Here is a 16083-nt window from a genome sequence, read left to right as displayed (position 1 = left end):
ATTATAGTATTTGTAGAAAAGAGAAAGAGAAGCAACATTACGACGATGTGATAATGGTTGGAGGTTGGCTGCAAGAGCAGGTCCAACTATGTTTACAATGCGTTTTTGCACCTAGTCTAAAAGAGAAAAGGCATCATTAGAAGATCCGCCCCAGATATGGCAACAGTATTCCATACAAGGCCAAATTTGAGATTTATAGAGATAGAAAATAGAATCTGAAGTAAGAAAGTGACGAGCTCGATAAAGAGATGCAACCTTAGCAGATGCTAATTTTGCAACTGATTTGATATATGGTTTCCAAGAAAGATTGGAAGTAAGAGTTAATCCTAGAAGATGAAGAGTAGGTGACTCATCAAGTACATCACCGTTCATAAATATAGGAAGATCTAAATTATTGCGATAACATTTGGCTGAAAAAATTGAGTTTTATCTGAATTAAAGTTCACCAGCCACTGTGAGCCCCATGCTGTAGCAGAAGTGAGATCCTTTCCAAGCTCAAATGCCCCCTCCAAGCAATCAGAGGGTGTTGGTTTCTTATCACAACAAGAATAAATGGTAGTATCATCTGCAAACAATGCCACCTTAGATGTGAGAATATCTGGAAGATCGTTAATGTAAATTAAAAAGAGTATAGGGCCAAGGATAGAATCTTGAGGAACCCCTGAAGTTACAGAATAAGAAGAAGAGTGTTGTCCATCGAGGACAACTTATGCAATGGATCAACCTGTTTGTTGGCAATATCAGGTAGAACGCAACTATTGGAATCAAGAGATGATATTGATGAAAAGTTTTTAGCAAACATTTGGGCTTTGTCTTTAGGTGAGGTGACAAAGTCTGAACCATACAAGAGAGGTGGAATTATAGATTTGCCCTTATTATTGATATTATTAAAGATTCTCCAGAAGTCACGAGAGCCTAATTTTTGGGAGGAGATACGAGATTTTATGACCTGAGAATAGCTGGTTTTGGCGTTAGACAAAACCTTTTTACAATGGTTTCTAGCAGTAATAAACAGACATCTGTTTTCTGGAGAATTGTTTTGCTGATAAATATGGAAGTAACGGTTTCAATTGGCAATTGCAGCAGCACAGTGTGAGGAAAACCATGGAGGAGAGTGAGGCTTGACCTGGAATCGTCGAGAGGGAATAAAAGATTTCATGCCAGCCTGAATCCACGAAGTTATGTCGACATTTGTCGACAGAAAGACGAAAGATTTCTACCCAAGGGCCATCACGAAGAAAATCACGGAAAGAATCCCAGTCAGCTTTACTGTAGTTGTAAGAGGTTCGATAATAGGGGGATTCAGGTGATGAAGAAGAATGAGATATTAGTTTTAGAGAGATCAAACTGTGATCAGAAGCACCTAAGGGTGAATGTGGAGAAACTGAACACTGACTAGGATCAGAAACAAGACATAAGTCGAGTAGAGAAGGTAGATGATTCGGGTTGTCAGGAAAGCAAGTTGGAAAGTTGACTATTTGAGTTAGGGATTGAGAAAGGCAAAAGTTGTGGGCTTTAATGCCTGCAGAGTCACTGACACTAGAGCCAAGCCATTCAGAGTGGTGAGCATTAAAGTCACCGACAACAACTATATTAGCTGATGGATAAAGAGAGAGGGCTTGGTCAATATGATCAGAAATAATGTCAAAAAGAATGCAGTCTTGAGATGAAGGAGAGCGATATAGAACAAAGAGAAAGGCAATAGAGTGAAGTGGTGCTAAACAAAAGCACATGAAAGAATAGTCTGTGGATTCAAACCTAGTTTCACGACAAATGGGTGAATTCTTACGAATGTAAATGCCCAGGCCAAGCATGTGACTATTGGAGTCTTTACGAATTAGAGGCAGATAACCATCAACACTAAAATCACAAGATGAGACAGCCGAACTCAAATTAGTCTCACAAAGAGCAAGTAGGTCTGGTGAACTTTGCAAGAGATAAGTCTCAACAGAAGAAAAGTTATTTCGAAGACCACGAATATTAGTGAATGATAGGTTTAGAGAACTTGGTGATGATGATGGTTTTTTGTGTTTTATAGTTTTTGGTACTTTATTCATTTTTAAATGAGATTGAAGAACTTTACTCAAAGCATAGATAGTACTCAGAACACCGTTTAATAGCCCAAGCAATTGCCTCATCACTACTAATCACCCTAAGCCGTAACAAAGGGCTCCAAATGTGGCCTCCGCAATGCACACCAAAAGTACAAACAGGGACACCATCCATGCGCAACATGGCACTATTAATACTTTGATATTTTTCAGCTGTTGATGGAATCAGCCTCTCTGAGAGCTACCACAGAGTTTGGGAAACCTGACTACCAGCCGGCCTCAGAACCATTAAACTGAGTTTTAGAGCTGTACCCTCATTAGGAGATAATAGAATGAGTTGCCTAGTCATAAAAACAGAGACTCAAGGAAAAACCCATGCATTTAGTCAAGAAGATCCAGCATTCAACATCCTAAGCTGGAAACAATGTATTAAAAATACATCTGCGCCAGCCTAATAGATGAAGAAGGGGTGCGAGGCTGGTCAACAGATAGAATCTGTTTACCCCTTAAGTCTTTGCCAAGGAGGCCTTCTACAAGACAGTAGCCGGGTGCATTTAACATCTGCCCAAGATGAGTGTTTTTAGAGAGACACCATTTCTAGCCTTTACTCAACCAAGAGCCCCAAGGCAGGGGATGTTTTAAATTGGAGTTGGCATCTCCTAGCCTTTGCCTAAAAAGGCGTATTGTACAAGGCAGCAGGACATGAAGCAGATTGTACTGGGTTACATGTTACCAGTAGCAGGATAACCTGATCTGACTGTAAACTGGAAAGGATTTTCTTAGATGAAAAGTGCTTCTATTACTAAAAGAAATAAAACGATATAGATGAAGAATCTTTTAACAATATGTTTACCTTCCGCGCACAATATTTTCCTGTAAAAGCTCTTCAACAATGTGACCAATGTTTGAGATATTGACCTAAATACAAAATAAAATTAAAGATTTGTTATTGAATATTTTAATATAACAAAATTTTTTTTGCTAAAATCAAATAAAATAAAACTTATATTATAATGTAAATTATACATTTTTTCTATACTTATTATACAGTATAACTAACTGATTATTAACTAATTATGCTAATTAATACTAATTATATTGTAAATTATACTAATTTTAGTGTAAATTTTATTAGATATTTAGGCAAGCCGGGACCAGGAAAAAAATATTTTTTTCCTTGTATTGGTCCTCAATTTAAATTTCTCATTCCTGTGAAAGTAAATAACAAAATGTGTAGACATACATTAGTGTTTTTTAGAAGAGTATTCCTGTACAGCTGGTTTACAATACAAGAGTATTCCTGTACAGCTGGTTACAAGTGATTCGTATACATAAATAAAATATATTCCTCAAATAAAAATATAAATAACTGGAAGAGTAATAAATAAATAACATACATAACTGGAATGGTAATCTAATTTAAATAATTTAAAAATATGATTATCATTTGATTAGGATTTTATTTCATTATTATTACTACTCTTTTTAAATCTATTCCACACAGACTATACTATTTCTATACTTTTTCCTTATATGTATATCAAAGTTTTCCGAACCCGTAAAATATGGGTCTTTACCAAACCTACCATTTCTATACTTATCTATTCCACGCTGATAATTTTCATCCCTGTTCCTTACTTACTTCAAAATTTTTTATATATTCAATATATTCAATAGTTCATTCTGAAAAATTGCTTGCAGAGCAAAAAAATTAACATGCGCAACTTTTCCGCATACATAGAGCTTATAAGAGATATATAATTAGGTTTGCTTTTCTCCTAAACGCATATCATTGATAGCTCAGTGGTTTAGTGTGCTGTCATCAGTGTCATTTTGGGGGAAGGGGGTTTAATACCTCCCCTTAGTGTAATAAATTTTGAAATTTTTTCAATCTTGCTTATATATTCATAGTAAAAAAATAATTATATAGAAAAAAAGATTTCTAATTGTGAAAAAAATTTTTTAAAGTTTTCTCATTTTATTGATATATCATACACATTGTTTTTGGTTTATATTGTTCCATATACTGCCTACAAACTCAACATATGTTAAAGACATTTAGCTTTTAAACAAACATTTGTATGTGAGGCAATACAAATGTCACAACTAAGAATGATCTTAAAACATCAAAAACGCTAATCTTAAAGTTAAGCCAAAAAGATTTTGCGCAGTGACATCAGTTTGTGACAAAAAAAACGTTTATATGTCAAGTTTGCTTTTGCAATAGTCATACATTTTTGGATTAATTTTAATTATAGTGCATACAATTGCACAAAAAGATATAAAACTGGCACAGATAAATCATTTCATGGATAAGAGTTTGTTTCATGGATAAGAGTAGTACTATTTATTACAATAGTAATAAATAGTACTACTACTAATGCAGGGGCACTACTACTACTAAAACTATTAAGTTTGACAATAATATATAGAGATTGTAAAATATTTAATATACAAAAGATTTTTATCTGTAAAATAATTTAATTTTCAGACTAACTTAAATGTAAACTAGAGTTTTCAACTTACTTTATTGACGAGCCCATTAATGCTTTTCTTTAACGATTCCCATGCCATTCTTTGAAAAGCAACACTAAAGTTTAAAAGTTAATATTAAATTAAAATGACAATGTCTTCTAAAATAACATAAAATATACGATATATAAAATTAAATGTTCAAAATTAGGGTCATGTCTTCCCCTATCATGAGGAACTATTGTGACTTTTTGCAAAATTAGGTAAATTTTTAATATTATTAAATATATATATATATATTATATATATATATATATATATATATATATATGTATATATATATATATATATATATATATATATATATATATATTTTTAGCATTGTTTTATTCAAATTTTATTTATTTCAGTAATAACATATCATTAAAAAGATTTCATTTTAAATTTTTAAGATGTTTTCCATCGGTGAATGATTTTTTTTTGGCTTATTTAAGAAACATTTTTACAGTTAAAAAAATTTATGTTATTTTCTTTAGACTAAAAATTAATATATTTTCTTAAATAAAAGTGTAACATAATTGAAAAAATAAATAATTTTTAAATTTTATTGAAACTTGATAGTATATTTTGTATAACAAAAATTATTTGCCTAAGCCTCAACACAATAGGAGATAATGATAATTATGTTAGAAACTGTTTATGGAAACATTTTTTCTATTATTTATTTATTTATTGTTTGCTAGCTTTTCTTCAAAAAAAAAAACCATTAGCTTAACACTAAATTAACAATTAATGGTAATTTAACCCTATAGGAAATTCATGTTTGTTTTAATAAAATGTTTTTTAAATATTACTTATGATGTGATGAACAAGAATATGATGCATTATTCAAACAAGAAAAAATATAGTCTGAAAAAACTATACTATTTTAAGGAACAACTGCATACAGAAAGTTAGCGAGCACGAAAGTAATGTGATTGATGAATCCAATAAAAATAAATCAGAAACATTCAAATACTGGAATAATAAAAGATGCATAAAATCTATTACACAATAATCTTTTATGGTCAAAAAACGAAGAAAAAAAAAGAATGTAACAACTTGAATGATTACCAAGTGTTGTAACTTCATTCAAATGGTTAGCTGAAGAATATGCAAAGGAAGTAATAGATATTAAAAAAAATAAACCAAAAAAAAAGGTTCTGAAAAAAATTATAGGGAAAAAAGAAAAAAACAAGAAAAATCTAAAAGAAAACAAATTAATCTTAAAGATGAAAATAAGAATAATAATAAGAAAAGAATTTAAAAAGAATGAAAAGATTCTTAAAAAACTATTGATGGACAAATATTTTTTGGAATTAAAAAGCAATGTTTCTTCTATTAGAGTTATGCTTACTTACTTTTTTTTTGAAATAAATAAAATGAAAATTAAAATATAAGATTTTTTCATTTGTGGTTGGTGAAAAGTCATTCACCGTAGGTGGTGCTATATCAGGATAAGTGAAGAAACTTAAACTTACAAAAAATTAAAAATAATATTCAAAAAATATGATGTAATATTGAGTAAAATTTACTCGAATATGATTAATAGAAATTAATTAATAATTGAGTGAATGTTTTTCACCCAAAAACATCAAACTTAAATCTGTTTATCTGTCTATATTTATCTGTTATGGGGTTTCAGAGTTATGAAGTTTTTAAGTTGAAAACTTTCTTAAAATCACAGTAGGGGAAGACATGATTCTTCAATATATATAAAAAATATGTAAAAAAAAAAAGGAAAAATTACCAAAAATTTCATATTTAAGTATATTTGAAATTTAAACATAAAATAAAATACATTTACCTATTTTTATCTGTAATTCCTTCCTGTAAAGCTCTGAGTTTAGATGGTGGAATATATGCACCACCTAAAGAATTAAACAAAAATGTATGAAATAATTTAAAAAATTATGATTTAAAATCTCAATTGTAAGACCACATCTTTCACAAATGTGGCACAAAAAAATAACACTTAAAATGTATATATATTTTTTTTGATTGCAGATTTTGGTTTTATATTATTTTCCATAGCCTAAAAAGCAACATTAAATAATAGCATTTAAATTTATTCAAGACTGCAAATTTTGGTCTTGTATTTTCATAGTCAAAATAGCAATCTAAAGGTAAACAATTGAAAACAGTTTTAAATAAGATTTAACTTTGCTAACAATGCTTTCAGTCTTTTTACATTAAAAATCTATTATTTAGAACAAAAAAAGGGAACAAAAAAGCCCTAAAATTTTAGCTACACCTGCCCAAAATGTGATAGCAACAAGTTGATAAAATAATTTGTATATATTCTTAACTATTTCTATATACATCGATAAATTTCACACAATAATCACACCAATAAATTTCACACAAAAATTTTTTAGCATTCAAAAACTATGACCATAAAAAGTTTGAACCCCTTCAGTTTGAGGGGGTTGCAAATTTTATATGGCCATAATTGTTAAATGCTAAGAGATTATTGTGTGAGTTTTAAAATTTATCGATGAATATAAACTTGGTTGAGAATAGTAAAAAAAATACTTCATCAACTTGTTGCTCTCACATTTGGGGCAGATGTAGCTAAAATTTTTGGGCTTTTTTGTTCCCAGGCTCCAATCATCTCTATACCTTATAACATTCTCAAATCTCCAAGAATTGTGGCTTTGGCAACAAGAATGAAAATTTCTCCTGCACAACAGTTTGCACTCACTGAGGCTATTATTGAAGAATCAGGAGGTGATGCTAGCAAAATTGCTGTATCGTATGCCACAGCAGACAGGTCCAGGCGTATGGTGAATGAGGAAATTGCTTCTGATGTTCGGAAGTCATGGGTTCCAGCAAATCCCTGCACTGGGATTCTAAACTGATGAAGAGCCAGGCAACACATGACTTAAAAGAAATACTTGTGGGTGCTGTTGGCAACAACATCAATGTCAAAATTCTTGGCATACCTGCTTATTAACCTGGAAACAGATCAATGATTTGGAGATATCATCACTAATGCTACAATCCAGTTGTTGCAGTCATGGAACTATGCATGAGTCAATAGTAAACATGACTTTTGATACTACAGCCAGCAATACCAAACATGTCAGTGCCGCGTGTGTGGCCCTGAAGCAAAAAATTGGCTATGCATTGTTCTCGTCTGCATGCCGCCATCACATTGGAGAAGTTATTTTAACACACCTTTTTAACAACTTGCACATTAAAGCATTAAAATCACCAGAAGTTACTGTATTTAGCACATTTAAGAAGCATTTTGACATAGTTCCTCATGGAAACAATGAGACACTGATTCACAAACTGTTTCTCAGATTATTATGTGGAAGAAAAGTGCAGATGCAGCTGCTGAATCTTCCATAGAGCATCAGCAAGAAGACTATAAAGAATTCAAAGAATTATGTTTGCTGTACCTTGATCCAGAAAACAGACAGTTTCACTTACGTTGACCAGGTGCAGTCCACAAAGCATGGTGGATGTCCAAAATATTGTACTCCATCAAAATGGTCCTTCTAAAGAGCAGATTCATTTGTTGCCAGCAGGAACAATTACCACTGCTGCACAGCAGACAAAGTTATGCAGCTTCGTCACCTTTGTGTGTCTGATATACAGTGCCTGGCGGACACCGTGTAGATCTACAGTTGATGCCCCATGGCATCAACTGTAGATCTCTGCTTTTATCACAAACCCTCTGAAGTACACACAAATCCTTTCCAAAGCCAGTTCTGTACCATGATCGCTACGGAACTGGCTTCGGAAAACCCACGCTCCTGACTGAAATCACTACCACAACAAGACTTGGAACAAGATTTGGTTACTGCAGATTCATGGTACATTTTCAGCTTTTTAGAGATGAACGTGGATTTTTAAAATAAATAACGTTGAAAACTGGCCAGTTCACTCTTTGTTTCTAACATCAAAGGTGAAGACGATTTCTGTCAATGTCATCAATGACAGTGCAGAACAGTGTGAAACTAAGTGCAGACTTGGTAGATGCAGCTAAAACCGAGGTGAATTCAATAAGAACATTCTGCAAGCTGTTGAGGCTGACAGAAAGAAAGTTCCAAGTCTTAAGTAAAAAAAAATGAGCAGCACCAACAGTCAAAGATCACAAAGATGACAATTGACAATATTTAACTTATACCCGTAGTCCCAGTAGTTAAAAGCTAATTATTGTACTGTGCTCTGTTCGATATTGTAAATTTTTTTCATACTTGTTTGGAGTATTTAAGTATTCTTTTGTCTATTTGACAGTCTTTGCAGTAATTCTGGTAATTTTGTGCATATTAATTGTTTAAATGTTACCAACGCCAATAATAGTATTAATTACAGTTTATTGAAAAAAATACAGATATTTGTGTTCGTTCTGGACCCATTAGATTGCAACAGAAAAATCTCAAATTTTTATAGGAGTCATAACTTATTAAGTGGAACACAGGAATCATAGGGCTGAAACTAAAGTAAATAGTTAAAAAAATTGTTGGGGGCTTGATGCACCCTAATATATATATATATATATATATATATATATATATATATATATATATATATATATATATATATATATATATATATTTATATATATATATATATATATATATATATATATATATATATATATATATATATATATATATATATATATATATATATATGTATGTATGTATATATGAGAGATTATATATGTGTATATATAAATATATATATATAACCCCTAACTGGTTGTCTGGAAAGTTTTTCCATATTTTGTTGATAAAAAGTAAAAATTAAAATGCAAGACCGGAATTTTTTTTTTATTACTTGATAGACTGCCTGCCCCAACTAAACCCTCAGTCGATGTAGCAGCATTCCTATGTGAGTCAGGCTATAAGATAGTTGATGTAGCAACACTCCGTGCATGGTTTGTAGTAAAAAAAATAAAAATAAAAACATTTTATTAAAAAAAAACAAAATAAAAACATGTTATTAAAAAAAATAAAAATAAAAACACTGTTTATATTGTTAAAAACATTCAGAATTTTTTTAAAAACATTTAGAATGTTTATAAAAACATTCTGGTCAATTAAACTTGCATTTTTGCGGTTTTTTTAAAATCGATTAATTTGTAATTAAATTAATGGTTTTAACTTTCTGACAACACGAAAATGTTGGACAAAAGTCACAAGTAATTAGAAGTGATGTATTTGTTGACAATAGATTCATTTTTTACCTTCCGCACTTTTTGTAAAGGGCAACAATTTAAGGAACTATATATATATATAAATATATATATATATATATATATATATATATATATATATATATATATATATATATATATATATATATATATATATATATATATATATATATATATATATATATATATATATATATATATATATATATACATTCGCGATCAAAAGTTTGGAACATTTTAAAAAATGCATTACATTTGAAATATTTGTTTAAAAATACTTATTTATATTAAAAATTTTGAGTATTATTATTATATACATGCAAAATGTTATGTTATAAACCACTAAATTTGTTTTAGTCATAGGTTGTTGTTATTTTAGCAAAAAATCAAATAATAATTATGAAAAAAACTAATTAATTAACAACAAAAAATCGTGCTCAGATTGTTATTCTATGTGAACAAGGATTGACCCTGTCTTCTATTGCTGCACGCTTTAATGTAACTTATAGCTGCATTATAAAAACATTAAACCAATATCAAGAAACTGGTAATTCTATAAGCAAAGCTAGAACTGGATGACCAATGGTGACTACTCAAAGGGCAGATAACTGCATTCATCGTTATGCAAAAGCACATCCGTTTGCCAGTGCTTCTGTAATTTCATCTTAGATATTCCCAAATGGTGTTGCAGCAAGTGTTGTGAAAATTAGAAGACATTTGTGCAAACAGTTTAACTTGAATAGTTTCGACAAAAAAACTTTGCCTTTCTCAAAAAAATATTAGAGACCGTATTGCCTTCTTTCAAAAATACAAGAACTGGTCAGCAGATTGGGAGGATGTAATATTTAGCAACAAATCACTAGTTAAATAATTTGGTGGTCATTCTACAAGCGTTAGACGCCCACCTTAACCCCCAGTATTTGTTTCTACTGTAAAACATTGCCCTAAAATCATGATATGGGGTGCCATTACAGCAAATCAAAGTGGTAGTTAATGGTTTATGCCTTTTAACACCACTATTAACAGCCATATTTATCATCAAATACTTAAAAAAAAACTTTTCATGAATATCACAAATACCCACAATTTTCAGCATGATGGAGCACCCTTTCATAGGGCCAAGCTTCTAAGTAGTTGTTTACGTGAGAATGGGGTTGAGATCATTGGCCCCCAACCTGGTAACTCACCCAACCTCAACCTTATTCAAAAATGCTGAAATCATCTTAAAAATGTAGTTCAGAATTTAAGACCCTCATTTTTTAATGATTTACAAGAAAAAATTAGGCAGGAAAAAACTTTCTGGCAACCAGTTAGGAGTTTTATATATATATATGTTCATATATATATATGTTCAGATATATATATTCATATATATATATATATATATATATATATATATATATATATATATATATATATATATATATATATATATATATATATATATATATATATGAATATATATTTATATATATATGAATATATATTTATATATATACATATATATATATATATATATATATATATATATATATATATATATATATATATATATATATATATATGTATATGAATATATATTTATATGAACTCTTCCTGATGATCCAGCAATGGTAAAACTTCAAGTCGAAGATAAAAGTTAGATAAGTGTTTTTTACTAATTAATTATTGCTCTGTTCTTTAAGAACATTGAGCACTCTATTTGTAAAATACACTAACATAATTTACATATATATATATATATATACATTATATTATATATATATATATATATATATATATATATATATATATATATATATATTATATATTACATTATATATTACATTATATATATATATATATATATATATATATATATATATATATATATATATATATATATATATTATATACATATATATATATACATATTACATATATATACATATATATATATATGAATATATATATATATGAATATATATATATATATATATATATATATATATATTCATATATATATATATATATATATATATATATATATATATATATATATATATATATATATATATATATATATATATATAATATATATATACATTCATATATATATATGAGTGTTATATATATATATATATATATATATACATATATATATATATATATATATATATATATATATATATATATATATATATATATGTATACATATATATATATATATATATATATATATATATATATATATATATATATATATATATATATATATATATATATATATATATATATATATATATAGATCTATAGTTTGTTGTCTTTGGAAAGAGCGGAAGGAAAAAAGTGATTCTTACGCCAACACATATATCACTTTTAATTACTTTTGACTTTCGTCCAACATTTGCGTGTTGTCAGAAAGTAAAAACCATTAATTTAATTACAAACTAATCGTTTTTTAAAAAAGCCGCAAAAACGCAAACTTAATTGATCAGAATATTATTTAAAACATTCTGAATGTTTTTAACAATATAAACAGTGTTTTTATTTTTAATTTTTTTATTAAAATGTTTTTATTTTTGTTTTTTTTAATAAAATGTTTTTATTTTTTATTTTTCTTATTGTAAATCATGCACGGAGTGCTGCTACATCGACTATCTTATAGCCTGACCCGCTATGGAGTGCTGCTACATCGACTGACAAATAGCCTGACTTGCAAGGGAGTGCTGCTATATCGACTGACAAAAAGCATGACTCGCAACGGAGTACTGCTACATCTACTATCTTTTAGTCTGACTCGGAGGGGGTGCTGCTATATCGACTGAGGGTTTGGTTGAGGCAGGCAGTCTACCAATTATTAAAAAAAAAAATCCGGTCTTGCATTTTAACTTTTACTTTTTGTCAACAAAATATGGAAGAAAACTTTCAGACAACATATAACTATATATATATATATATATATATATATATATATATATATATATATATATAACTATGAGTGTATGTATATACACTTATATGTATATATATATATATATATATATATATATATATATATATATATATATATATATATATATATATGCATTGAAATTTAATGTATTTTAATAGTAACTAATAAGTGATCAGGGCCCCAGCTAAAAATTAGACTTTTTGCAAACCTGTCTTCAGCAAAATTATAAGATTTAGCAGGAGTTGATAGCCAGGGCTAGAAAGAAACCTATAATACTTAATATATCTTAATTTTATGCTTATATTTATTATTTATTAAATACTGGCATACATTTATATTTTAAATTATATTTTAAAATATAAATGTATGCCATGTTAAAATATAATATAAAATGTTATTTTTTATTATATTTTAAACTCTAATTTTCTTCCAACAAGATTGCAAGCTACTACTATTAAGTTATGAGTTACTTTAAAATAGAGAATAAGTTTAATTACTAGGAAACATATAAATGAAAACTAAAAAGTCTTAAGTTGTATGAAAAAGGAAAACATGAAGATGGGTAAGAGTTATAAGGTTTTTTTGATGTTCATGGAAAAATACTGGATTAATAAAAGTTTTTATAGCACGAAGGGACAGATACTGTAAAAGGATGCAACTTGTTGAATAAATAGCCAAGTAAGATTGAGTTTTGGTTTATCCTTATAGAGATGATAGCTCGTTTGATATTGACCATGATTGTATTTGTAGAACAAATAAAGAAATGCAACCTTACAACAATGGAGAGTGGTTCAAGCTTGGCAGATAAAGCAGGTCTAATTACATTTACAATATGTTTTTAGACATTGTCTGAGAGTAAGAGGGTTGTTATTCATCATTATAGGAATGCCAACAATATTGCAATATTTTTTTGCAGTAAATAAATGAGTTTTGTTGTCTAATAAAAATTGTGGATTTTAAGTCCAGAATTAAAATACATAAGTCACTGCAAACCTTAGGCTGTTACAGAAGAGAGATCAAATTTAAAATTGGCTGCTTGTTTTAAGCAATTAAAAAGTTAAGATTTTTTGTCAAGACAAGAGTATAAAGTTGAGTTGTCAGCAAATAGGGCCACTTTAGATTTCACAAAAGATTGTTGTTGTAGATAAGAAATAATACAGGAGCAAAGATAGAACCTTGTGGTACCCTAAAAGTTACTTAAAATAAAGAAGGTAGGCCTTCAAGAATAATTTTACTACTGCAGTTGGAAAGAAATAATTTAATAACCTCAAAACCTTTATATAAAGAAAAAAATAACAGAGAGAAGACTAACTGTAGAATAGTTGGAGAGGTCAAAGTGTTTTCTAGAGTTTTGAAAAATCGGAACCACTTATTTACCCCTTTAAAAAGTTTAGGAAAAATTGAAGAGAGTTCTGGAGCACAAACTGTTTTAAGACTAAACTGTTTAACTGTCAGAAAGAGTATGGCAATTATATTCAAGAGTCGAATTAGAGTAAGATTTCTTTGCAAATAACTCTGCTTTATTCTGGGAAGAAGTATAAAGATCAGACCCATAAATCAGAGATTAAATGTTAGACTTACTTTAATGACACTATTGAAAACTAATCAATAGTCTCTAGAACCTAACATCTGAGATAAGATACAAGATTTAATAAACTGAGAATAACAGAGCTTTACATCAGACAGGATTTTTTTACATTAGCTTATTGCAATAGTAAAAGGACAATTTCTTAAGAGAGATGTTCTTGCAAAAATGATTAATGTTGAAAAATGTGGAGTAGAATGAAGTTTGACTTAAAATTGAAGAGAAGTAATAAAAGCCTCCAAACTTTTATTCCAGAAGGAATAAAAGCTTCCAGAATGTACTTTATGCATACATATTATGGATATAAACATATTTGTTTGCTATTTATTTAGATGCTGGCATACAATATCCTTTTATTGTTATATAAACTTTGGTATTTGTATGGTGTAGTATTTGCTGAAAGTGAAGATGATCAGATGGACATGTGGTGTGACTCTAGTAAGACAAAAAAAGAGGCATAATTTTATACCAATTTGAAAAAATGATGTAACAAATGTTTGTTAGAAAAGATTAAAGTAATTTAGGTATCAGCAAGTAGAGAGAGGGCAGCTCCAGTAGAAAATGGAACTGGTAGAAGTAAGAAATAATACTGATTATCATCATCAGGCTTTAGCGTTCTTCTTTTATGCTGTTGAAGATGATGATGATGATAATAATGATGATTGTGATGATCATGTTGATCATAATGATGTTTATATATGCATATATATAAAAAATATAACATAAATTTTGAATAAAAAAATCTACTCTAGGATAGATAAATGTTTATGCAACCCCAATCACAACCCCAGCTATATTTTACCAAACCTGGCCACGGCCCCGGCCAAATATATCAACCATGGTCACTTACTAATAGTAACCTATTCCAAATCAGGAATTTTTTCAACATAAAAACTTCAGTCAAATAAAAAATCAATTTGAGCTTAAAAAAAAGTTTTCCCATTTCCTCAGTCATTTTTGACCAAATTTTTTTGTTTTCTTTTAATAGTTATCTCTTATTACCTTCAACATCTCTTTCATCATTTTGAGTAGTGCAAAAATTAAGGATGTAATACTTTAGATTCAATAGTTACCTGCTTTTGTAAAAATATCATCAATAGATTTTTTTTCTTTTTCATTTTCAACAATTGATTGATCTTTGGACTTCGATTTTTTGGCTTTGTTTTCTGATTCTTCATCATTGTCTTTCACCTGGAAAAAAAAATTGACTTCATTTTTTTAAAAATTGCACAAAAAAAGGTTTTTTTCTAAGCAATTCAAAAAGTTACTGAAAACATTACAGAATTAACTTGTTACTATAAATCACTAGAAAATTTTTTTTAGATATAAGTAAATAAATACTTACTTTGACTACACTTTTCATTTTTGTATCTTCTATTTTATAATAAATAAGGACACTAAATAAAAGGACACTTAATATGTATATATATTTTTAAATATATTCTACAAAATAGTGTAAAAAATAGTGTGCTCAATATTTTTAAAAGAAGAGAGCAATAATAAATTAGTAGAAAATCACTTATTAAATTTTTTTATTTAACACTGTGTTTCATCTATAAAGACTCACCAGAAATGAATGATCAAATTATTAAAACTTCAATTTATACCACATATTAAGGAAATATAGGAAACATATATATATAAATAAATATATATATATATATATATATATATATATATATATATATATATATATATATATATATATATATATATATAAATATAGGAAATCATAAATGTCTTTTACAACTGCAAATTTTCACACATTTATGAAATATGTTTACACTATTATAAAGAGAATTTTTTAGGATTGTTTTACTACTCTTTT

General features: G+C 28.3%; 1 protein-coding gene across 1 annotated transcript in view; it reads right to left on the bottom strand.

Moving 5' to 3' along the window:
- Window positions 1-15700, bottom strand: part of LOC100204480 (pre-mRNA-splicing factor CWC22 homolog) — a 49340-nt gene extending 33640 nt beyond the window's left edge. Inside the window, exons 1-5 of the mRNA XM_065801408.1 lie at window positions 15601-15700; window positions 15329-15446; window positions 6370-6433; window positions 4578-4641; window positions 2905-2969 (exon numbers count right to left, since the gene is read on the bottom strand). Of these exons, the coding sequence (XP_065657480.1) occupies window positions 2905-2969; window positions 4578-4641; window positions 6370-6433; window positions 15329-15446; window positions 15601-15618 (329 nt within the window). The 5' untranslated portion in view covers window positions 15619-15700. The remainder of the gene's footprint in view (window positions 1-2904; window positions 2970-4577; window positions 4642-6369; window positions 6434-15328; window positions 15447-15600) is intronic.
- Window positions 15701-16083: the final 383 nt, after the last annotated feature.

Source organism: Hydra vulgaris, chromosome 07, assembly GCF_038396675.1.
Source record: "Hydra vulgaris chromosome 07, alternate assembly HydraT2T_AEP".
Taxonomy (NCBI): domain Eukaryota; kingdom Metazoa; phylum Cnidaria; class Hydrozoa; order Anthoathecata; family Hydridae; genus Hydra; species Hydra vulgaris.
Note: the sequence above shows the minus strand (reverse complement) of the source record. Positions and strands in the feature narration are given on the sequence as shown.